The sequence below is a fragment of the Fusarium phalaenopsidis genome (assembly GCF_050370095.1).
Source record: "Fusarium phalaenopsidis strain FUZ10S chromosome Unknown contig_32302, whole genome shotgun sequence".
Taxonomy (NCBI): Eukaryota; Fungi; Ascomycota; class Sordariomycetes; order Hypocreales; family Nectriaceae; genus Fusarium; species Fusarium phalaenopsidis.
This window is the reverse complement of record NW_028145405.1, coordinates 2,104,327-2,114,641: the sequence shown is the minus strand read 5'-3', so window position 1 is coordinate 2,114,641 and position 10,315 is coordinate 2,104,327. Positions and strand designations below refer to the sequence as shown.

Sequence of the window (10,315 nt, the reverse complement as noted above, 5' to 3'; positions counted from 1 at the left end):
CCGCTGGACATGGCGATCGAGACCCTGGTTTCTGGTCGTCTGCCCTTTCTCTTCAACATTAGCTCCAACTCTCTCGGCTTGACCTCCAGTTTGGCTGGGGTCGCCACCTGCCAACACCCGTATTGGGGAATTGAACAATTTTTTTTTTCTTTCTTCTGCGTGAAATACTTTGGACCATTATCTCGCCCTACTGCAACCATCTGTCCATCGGATCCGCGTGGGGTGGGAGGGAACAGGAAATGCCAGCCACACAGAATAAAGAGGGAAAAAGAGGACCAAGTCCAAGCGAAGCGGGGGCCACGGAGCAGAGCGAAGTGGTTGGCGACATGGACGATGAAATCCACCCCGAGACTAGAGAGGCAGGGCAGGATCGTACCTATCACGGGCCTCGGAATGGAAGAAACAGAAGAGCAGAGAAAGAAGCTAATCATGACGGGGACCGAGAGGAGGGGGCGGGAAAAAAAAGCCTCTTCCCTCGCATCGCATCGCTTCTCATCTTGACGGTTGCTCTCGTGTGCCAAGGTCCGTAGCCCGTCGCAAAGAGGCCGAAGCCGGGGCTCGGAGCTACCGAACTGTCGAAGGCGCGTTACTGGCGGTTAGAGACTGTCGGCGCGAGTGCAACAGGTTAATGCAAGGCAACCTAGGCAAGCTGCAGCTCCTTGCTCGCAAGCGACGAGTTGAGCAGACCCGACAGGACCGAGGTCTTTCTTGTCTTGATTCTCATCAGGGCACACACGCACGCACACATTGCTTGTCCTCGACACCTCATACATATCGTCTAGACGAGAGGAGAGACCCATGTCCATAACAGAATCATCCGGAATTACAGCTTATGGTATTCCACTTCGTCTCCGAGAGAGACGTCCTCGCTAATGCTCGGTACACACAATGCCCAACAACGCGAGGCCGCACCAGAAATGTGCAGGTAGAAAAAAAGAAACACATCAATATCCATGACACCAGACGCCTGCTTTCCTTCTCCCAAGCCTGCCCGGCATGGCATGGCATAGCATGGAATGGCACACTCAACTCCCCATCCATAACCACCAAAAAGCACACATCAATCACCGACCGTGACACCAGGGAGCAGCCATGAGAGTAATAAGGCCAGTGTACAGCACAGTTGCATAACAGACATAGATCCACCGGTCGTAAAGGGAGTCGAGTCCTCGCCCCGCGTTCCCATCAAGTCATGCTGTACGGCACAATGGCCTTGTCGATGACGGGCTGTCGGCGCGACATCTTTTCGCTTTCGGGCCCCCATTGTGACCGCCACGATGCCTCCTTGCCCACGGCGCTATCAAAGGCCTTTCGGCACTCGGGAGGTAGGAGATCCTTGATCTCATCTGATACTGCGCTCAGCCCCTGGAACGAGGCGAGGAAGTCAGCCGAACCGGCCGTATCGTCCACCCCCGAGGCCGAGATCACACCCGCAGACGACGTCTCCAAGTATGTGTCGGCAATGTAGAAGTTGCGGGCCATCTTGCCGGGGAGAGGAGGGAACACGCTGCTGCCCCTGGTAGCTTGCTCGTCCTCTAGGGCGACCTGCTCGATGCGGGCGCGCGTCGGCTGCATCGTTGCTGGGTACTGCACCACGTTGGTGTGTATGTCGTACACGCCGGCATTGTTGAGCTTTCTTATGGCATTAATGCCGGCATTGAACGTACTAGGGTGTGACATATTAGTGATGAGTTCTCGACAGAGTGTTGCTATTCGCCAACTAGAGGAACGTACCTGGCCTCGCGGGCATGCTCCAGCATCCAGTTCATGTCATTGACGTTGACCTTGCGCTTCTTGGACTCGACCTTGCCATTGGGGATGGGCACCGAGGGAGCGTTGGTGTGGTAGACGGCGCTGGCTCCATGCCATGCGACGTATTGGTTCTTGTTGTACGGCTCTCCCTCGACAAAGTGATCATCAGGGTCTGCGAGCTGGCCCTCGACGACACCGTCGGCACGAGCCTGAGAAACGCTATAGTCGTCGATGATACGCTTGCCGCCGACAATGATGCGGGCGCCGAACTCCCGGAACACGGAGCGTGCTGTTACGATTCCTATTGAGCGGCCCTTGTACGAGTGAGGGATGATATCTCGCTCAATCATATCCCGCTTCTCATCGTCGTCGACAATGATCTTGTAGAGCTTGCGATGCTTGGTGAAGAAGAGGTAACTGTCCCTGAAGCCGACACATCGCGCCGGTTCTGTCGAGAGCATGTAGAGCCTCTCGCCGCGTCCCGTCACAGTGAATGTGCGACAGCGGTAGTCGCGACCGCCCTGGAGGTTGCCCAGCTTGTCAACCTTGGTCTCGCCCTCGGGGTCCTCAGGCAGCACGCACTCGTCGTTGGCGATCTCGGCGATAGTACCCTCAGCGTCAATGACCTGTTCAGCCTTGGGCGCTGCTGGACCACCTTTGCGACCGCCGCGCCCTCGCCATCCACCGCGGCCGCGGCGTCGCGGGGTGTTGGCCTCGTCGGCGGGCACGGTAATCATGTTGTCCCAGTCCGGAGGCCGGTTCTTGGGTGGGCGACCGAGCCTCTTTCTTCTAATGACTGGCACAGGTGGCGGGGTGGGCTCCTTGGCCGACTCGTCGTCCTTGTCGGCTGCATCATCGTCGTCGCCAGACTCCTCCTTGGGCTGGTGGTCCTCATCCTTTTCGTCGTCGGGGTCGGGAACCGCCTGAGGCTTCGTATCGTCAGCGGCCGAGTCGGCGTCGGGCATGGCCTCGTCCTCGATATCGGCAAACGTCTTTGGCGTGCTCTCTGCGGGTTGGGAACTGCGCGTCAGCTTGAGGCGGATCCTTGGACGAGGCGCCATGGTGGAAGATGATGATGAATGCGACGGTCGCGTCCAAGATGCGCAAAAGGAGGTCGAGGTTTGCACTTGCAGAGGTTTCTTTGATTGATTGATTGATTGTTTGTTGGTGGATGGTGTTGGGATTGGAAGGCGAAATCGACGAAACACTTCAAGACTCACCTAGAGCAGCCGCAGCCCGCTTGGCGGCAGCGCGACCTGAACGTCTGCCTGCCATGATTCACTCGCTCGCTGCAGTGACGATGCGGCATCCACCCGTCCGTCTATCGAGTGTCACAGGGAAGGAGCCTTTGTTTGTGTGTGCGTGCAAGGCGGGAAAGGGAAGTTGAGGGAGGGAGAGGACCAGCCAAAATGAGGCTCAAAGGGGGTGGGATTGGAGGTTTGCGTGAGAGTGTCTGTGTTATTTTTGCGCTCCTGCCCTCGTTGGTTCTGCTTTCCGTCGTTCTTTCCAGCAAGAACAAGGCTTGAGCCACAGTCAAGACGCGCCGCGGCATTCGCCTGACGTGATTGGCCGAAGGTAGTGACCCACTTACAGTGTGTATTTCACCAAACACTGTATTAAATACACTGTTATAGCATCGCCATCAACCTTCATACGATCTATACAAGCTGGTCCCCATCGAAGCAGTTGCCATCACTGATAAACCTTGTAAATGCCTCGCCTCTATAGATACTCGAAAGCCCTCTCCATGCTAGGTAGCTAAGATTCGACAAACAAAAACGCAACCTTACACCTTGACCACCTAGACAGTAATCGTAATCCCGTAAACCCCGTGTCGATGCAAGTTCATAAATGCTACCCTTAAGGTCTTTCCTCCACTCACTACAGAGTATCCCATCCACCATTGTTGATCTCCGCCTCCAACTTCCGGCTGATCAAGCTCGGCACCCCATGATTGAGCACCGTGTTGCGGATCATCGAGTCATATCGCTTCTGGTTGAGGAAGAGCTGTCGCCCATGACGCAGCTGCGGATCCGTCTCTCCATACTTGTCGATGTATGGCGCTGGTGTGAAGGACCCCGACAAACGGAAGAGGTACACTATCGAACACTTGCGCACGTTGAGGAAAACTCCAATGTTTCGTTGACACCTGGAATATCCAGTCAGCAATCTGCTCTGTAAATCATCAGATCAAGTGATACTCACCTGCGCATATGTTGCTGCGCGCCACCAATCTTGGTGTACTCTATACGGTCAGAAGAGGTGTCTGTCTTTTGGCAGCATGTGCCCTGGCTGCACGAGAGCTCGCCGCAGAAGAGACAGATGACGGGATCCGCGAGTTCCTTGCCTGTCGTCGGGCATTTCCGCCTCGTCGCCTCATCAATGAGGGCGTCGTAGTTCTTGGGTAGGCCAATAAGCTCGAATATACCAGGATGGCTCATCATGGCTGACCGAGGCATGTCACTGCTGTCGCCTGGCCACATTACCTGATGCTTGACCCATCCCGACACAAGAGATGAGGTCGTCTGGGGCCAACCGCAAGCAGCCGCGTTGTCTGTGATGGCGGCACACATCTCGTCAAAGCTGGGCACGCGGAGACTCTCGGTCAGGCGCTCTAGTTCATCCGCCTCCGGCGCTGGCGAGATGTGGCTGTTGAAGTCCACACCGTACTTGACGTAGAGGAAGATGAGACTCTTCCTCAGGAACGTGAGTGCGTACTTCTTTGCAAACGTGTACCAACTCTCCAATGTATCCACGCCAGGCTGCTGGAACCCTCGGTTTTCGCCAAACTCGACGCCCTCCGGGAACTGTGCTGCGTGGAACTCGAGGCCACACTTAGTTACGGCGAGGGCAAAGTCGGCAAAGTTGTTGATGGCCGGATCTTGAGTTTGTCTGTTGGTGAGATTGCCAACCCAGCTGGCAACGGGAATGTTTCGGCCCATGTGATATACGAGCTTCACAAGCTCCGCCAGGTAGCACAGTCGGAGAACGTGCGAGATCTCAGCTTTCTGTGCCGGTACCAGCCCGTACGAGCACTCTACCAAGAACAAGAACGAATCCATACTCAGCAAAGGCGGATATACATCCAATGGTCGTCGAGCATACGGCGTGCCGGTTCCAAAGTATCGCGACATGAAGAGCTGGCAATGTTGTCTCTCGCTATCCTTCTTGAACTCGGCGTCAATCTTGCTTTCAGCTCCGCTATTCTGTGCCCCGACCGCAATGTACGACGAAACCGTCTCTGACAAGACTCGCAAGTGTGTGAGAATGTGCTCAGGAATCTTTTCCAAAAGGCTCATGCCCGGTTGAGCTTCCACTCCTCGCTGCTGGACTTCCACGGAAGAGATGGTGAAGCCCACGGCCTTGACTAGTGTATCACTGGCGCAGAGCTCGCCAGCGTTGTCGCCCTTGGAATCGATGATGTGACTGGTGCGGAGGCCGTTCATGCGAAGAGTGTTTCGCAGTCGACGATATGCTGCTAGCAGCTCTACCATCAACTGGTTGCCATCCGTAGCAGCTGGCTGAGCATGGCTCTGCTCAGGCGTATTCAGGTCAGAGAATGCGTAACTGACGGGTGTGCCCACGGCTGATGACTGCGCCTCAGCGTCCTCCCTTCCCCATGAAGTCTCGGCCTGAGTCTGGGCTGGTAGTAGAGACTCGACAAGGCTTCCAGGAAGACTAGGAGTGTACATGTCGGGGAACGATGGCTCATCCTCGGGCGCTTTGCTTCCGCCGATCCAGTAAGCGGAGCCCATCTGCTTCTCCAGGAAGTCCTCAAAGGGGCCTTGAGACTGAAGGTAGCCTGGGTACGACTCGTCTATCCCCTTCCAGATGATGGGCACGAATGCGTTTCCAAGCGCCTTGCATAGAGGACACACAAACTCATTCCGACGGGTGTCCTCAGGATGATGTCTGGCGATCTGATGCGCGTGACGCCTCACTGTTGCTTCATAGTAGACCTCGAAGCAGCGGTAGTGCATCATATGCCCACAACCACTGGCCACGGGGCCTGGAAGGCAGACGTTGGACGGGAATCCTTTACCAATGGTTTGTCGTTCCGCGAGGAAAGTTTCGCCCTGGACGTTGATCTTCTCCACCATCCTCCTGTTTTCATGAGCAATACCGAATGGTCTGACCTCCTCGGCGGATCGGTCAAGACTGCAAGGTGTTTGTGATGCTTCGCGGACAAAGTCGGGGTCCTGGAAGTCTGTCTGCCGAAGGATCCGGCTCTCGTTGAAAAGGGCAAACGTTCCGTAGAGGTGTCGGTCGTCTGGCTCTTCCTGGCACAATATGCAAGTTCCAACGGGGTATTTCCAGTTGTGTTTCCGGTCTTCTGTCTGTTCTTCTTCCTCCTCGTCTTCATCCAAGTCCGAACCCCAGTCGAACGCTGCCTGGTTCTCCATGAAGCTCTTCTGTTGCTGCTGGAACTGTGCCATGACCTTGGCCTGGCGACTTAGCGCCGCCTTCTTTCTCCTCTCACGCTCCTCCTCAGCAGAAGTGTTTGCTGGTGAGGCCGTGTTGATGCGGTCGACCGAGACCCCAAGGTTTACGTACGCTGTCTCGAAGGTGCGGGGGCGCTTCTGTCGCAATCGTTTGAGAACGAGCGCAATCTTGGGATGAACCGCCTTGAACTCGTCCTTGGTAGACATCATGTTCAAGAGGGACACGATAGTTCTGGAACTTTGTGCCTCGGGCATAAAGTTGCTGCGACCAAACTTGGTAAGAGCAATGTAGACAAACGACTTTGTCGACTCCTCGCTCATGTCATCGTCACTCGTCTTGTCCTCTAGAATGGCGATCAGGATGAGATGTAGAACCACCTGTAGGAAAGTCTCTAGCCGGGTGAACGGGACCGAAGGGGTGAACTTGTTGGCCACTAGGGGGTAGAGGAGCGAGTAGTAGATGACCTGGGCAAACATGCCTGTGCTGGTGAAGGCGCCCAGGTTCTCGAACAAGCCCGATGGAACTGTTCGAGCCTTGGGCTCATACACAATCTCCTCGGCTGTCTTTCCTGTCCTCTTGGCCATCTTCTTTCGATACGCCATTTCCGATTCCTCTCGCTGGTTCTTGTTGTAGTGCGCGATGTAAGGGTCGATCTCCTCAATGAACTCGGGACGCAACTCAAATGTGCCAACATCAGAAACACCCTCAGGCGGCTTGAAAGTAGCCATTTCGTCCAAGACTCGGTGGAAATCTTCCTGCTCCTGATACTTCTCGGGGAGCTTGTTGCAGATCTCATTGAATGAGAGGGGCTTAAAGCACAGGACGTGAGTGATGTCCCGGCGCATGGCTAGAAGCCTGGACTTGGTCTCGTCCTCAGACGATATTAACGAGGTACGATCACTGAGAAGGACAATAAGGAGGTGGATCATGTCTTCCACCACGTCCAGGTGCTGGGCGTCATCCTGAGCCTCCGACTTTAGCTCAAACAAGCCCTTGACCCAACTCTCCATTCCGAAGCGGTCAATAATCGAGGCGAGAACACGGCTAGGGTTGCAGACTACTAAGGCAGTTTGCAGAAGGAATATGTCTCGGTGGTGCGAGACATCTCGTTGACCAACGCCGCGGTATGTGCTTGCTTGGTGCCGCAGGCTGATTCCGTTTCTAACCCACATATTGGCTTTGATCTGAGCAAGCCAGGCACATACACGGAGAGGGAAATCGAATGCTGCAATGAGATAGTCCTCAGAGGTGAAGTCTTTTCTTGGCACCTGAGGCCTGCCCATCAACTTGGGCTTGGACTTGAGCTCCTGCTGCGTGAAGCTCATCAGAGTTCTCATCGTAGAGGCTGGAAGCGATCGTCCGCACTCAATGAGCCAGGACAAGGTGTAGTGAAGGGCGTGATGGAAGCTGATGGCATCCTTCTCGACGACAAACTTGACCACGTCATAAGAAGCAGCCTCGGTATCGAACTCAAAGTCGCTGAGATTCTTGAACTGAACCTCATCCTTGATTTCACCCTGCTTGAATCGGTGGCGTTCTGCACCGATCGAGTTGAGGATCACCGTCTTTGCCGTGAAGCGGATGGCTCGTTGGAGGTAATGAATCTCGTCAGATGGGCAGTTGCGGAATGCCTCGGCGAGGTTTCGAGCCTGCAGGTTGATCTGTCTCGTCACAAGCGAGGCAGTGATCCATGAATCGGCCTCGTATTCCACATGCTCCACTACCGCTCGAACATTGGGACCAATGCACTGGTGAAGCTTGACAAGATCAAGGAACTGCATGAGGTATCGGGGCTCGCATCGCACTCGCTCTTGGACATGAGGTGCACCAAACAAGTACTTCAAGTCCTGGTAGAAATGGTACATTCGCCTGTTGGTTACAGAGCCACTCTCGAAGGCGAGGACGGCGTCAGGAGACACATCCCAGGGGTGTCCGACTTGACGCGTTGTTAGGAAGGTGTAGAGAATCGCCAGCAGGCTGGTCATGAAGTTTCCGCGTTCAACAACCTCGGCGGTGATTGAGGGAGTCGTCAGCATCTGAAGAGAGAGGTTGATGATGGAGTGGTCCGGTTCTCGGTCTCCAACTAGGTAGAGCTGAGCTAGAATCGTGTACAAGCTCGCGAATCTGAGAGCCAGTACTCGCTTGAACTCGGGAATCTGGACGACAGTGGATATGTATAGGGCCCGAAGATCATTCCTAACTTTCTTCCACATGCGCAGATCGAAAACTAGAAGCCAGTCGAGACGGACACGTCGAAAGACATCCTCGGCCGGGGGCACATTCTCACGCTGTGTGTAGATTGTAGGTGTCTCGATCCAGTAGCGGCCAGGTCGAGCTGTCAGTTTCTCGGTTTTGCCAGGTGTCTTTGGGATTTCAGCATTTGCTTTGGCGTAGATCGAAGGTGCAACGAGGGGCTCGGCCGTATCCGAGTCGGAGGGTGTCGCTTCTCTATCTCGCGTTGTAGTACGAGTCTGAGTCTGCCCCTGGGTCTGCCCCTGGGCCTGGGCCTGAGCAGGGGGGGGGTGGAGGAGGGGGGGGGGGATATCCAGCCATGGTGGCCTCGTCTTCTTCCAGAGCTTGGTCGTTGTCTCTCCAGTTGACTCCAAGATCTCCAACTTCTCCTCGATCTACCATCATCACATCGTCATCTTCATCTTCGTCGCCCCCAGCCACGGAACTGGACGGGGAATGATGGCCTTGGTCGTCCATGTCGGCATCGAGATCGTCGTCTTCGTCATCATCATCGTCGTCGTCGTCAATTTCTATTTGAAGACCGTTGCCTCCAGCAGCAGCTTGCAAGGCCAAGATGAAACGCGCATTCATACCATCGAACCGGCGTCGATTCGCAACTGCCTGGTCATCCTCCTCCTCATCGTCGATAAGGCCCAGCGTATGAGTTGCCGCGCTACCCTGACGCCATGGCTTCATGACTTCCTCGCAGACAGTGCGACGAAGAATGTGAGTATCATGGCCGACGGTGCAGCCGGAGATGTCGCTCAGCCACTCCACAAGGGTTCCACACATCTGCTCTCGAAAGGTATCTCTTGCAGATCGAATCGTGACCGTTACTCTTATCGCCTCCATTATAGTCGCCATGTGTAGGAGTCGGTCAATCTCGGATGAACATGTCAAGATGCTCCGTCCTATGGCATCTGTCTCCCAAGCATTCTCGGCTGCAGCCCTTCGGCTCTTGCGGCAGGCCCTTGCGACCTGGTCCTGCACCTCCTGAACGGTGTGCTTCTCATCATTCCACAGGATAAGCGCAAACTCGTTGCACGGCTCGGCGTCTGGGCCATAGTAGTGTGAGGACAGGCGTGAAGACTGTTCATCCTCGAGTATCGACTCCTCAGTCTTGGCTTGGCGTAGCTGCTCCGGTGAGCAAGAGATGACGTCGCAGATGTAGTCAAAGACCCGACCGATGGTCATCTGTAGGTTCGTCACGAGATCCTCGGGCAGGCCAGCTGCCTCCTTTCCCTTTCCTTTATCGGCGCCCGCCTGCAGGTCGGAGTGGATGGTACAGAACATGGGATTCCGCCAGGCCTCGTCGTCTCCGCAATCGCAGCAGCCGCTGTTTCCCACAGAAATCTGTATCCGAACCATATGCCCAGTGTGGTCGGTCGAATCGAAGCAGCGTGCACACAGGCAGCAGGTCTCGTCGGTGCCGCAGGTCCGGCATGTGTAGTTCGCCTCGCCAGGCTTGAAGATGTGCCCGCATCGTTTCCCCCGCGCAGCCTCGGTGTATTCGGCACCCTCGACAGCACCCTGGGCGTCACTCAGTTTGAGGGTATCCCCAGGCCTGCCCTCGGGGAAGAGCAGACGCATGTATTCGCTGCTGCCGCCCGCCAGAGACCAGAACAAGCTCCGCAGCAGCTCCCGCGAAGCCTCCTCGGTGTATCGATAGTTGAAGTGGGCGGGCAGCCCTGCCAAGAACTGGCAGAGCTGCTGCTCCTGCGTCGACATGTTGTGATCCATGGTCAGACCAGCTTCATGGTAGGCTTGTTCGGGTTGGGTGAGGTGAAATGGGGAAGCAGGAAGAGAGGTGTTGCGGTGTCGGCGATGTCGTCAGGCAGGCAGATAGATAGTAATAGCAATGGAAGTGGGGGATCCGCAAATATTGGAG

General features: G+C 55.5%; 2 protein-coding genes across 2 annotated transcripts; both read right to left on the bottom strand.

Annotated features, from left to right (window-relative positions):
* Window positions 1-1,185: 1,185 nt before the first annotated feature.
* LRP88_08024 (chromatin remodelling complex Rsc7/Swp82 subunit-domain-containing protein) lies at window positions 1,186-2,813 on the bottom strand (the record flags this gene model as incomplete). The annotated part of the gene is made up of 2 exons (XM_083244535.1): window positions 1,186-1,666; window positions 1,735-2,813. 2 exons carry the CDS (start codon window positions 2,811-2,813, stop codon window positions 1,186-1,188), a joined length of 1,560 nt encoding a protein of 519 aa, XP_083099029.1.
* Window positions 2,814-3,633: 820 nt separating this feature from the next.
* On the bottom strand, window positions 3,634-10,167 carry LRP88_08023 (uncharacterized protein; the record flags this gene model as incomplete). Its single annotated transcript, XM_083244534.1, has 3 exons — window positions 3,634-3,901; window positions 3,958-8,816; window positions 8,869-10,167. The coding sequence occupies 3 exons, from the start codon at window positions 10,165-10,167 to the stop codon at window positions 3,634-3,636; spliced, it is 6,426 nt and encodes a 2,141-aa protein (XP_083099028.1).
* Between the last annotated feature and the right edge of the window lie 148 nt (window positions 10,168-10,315).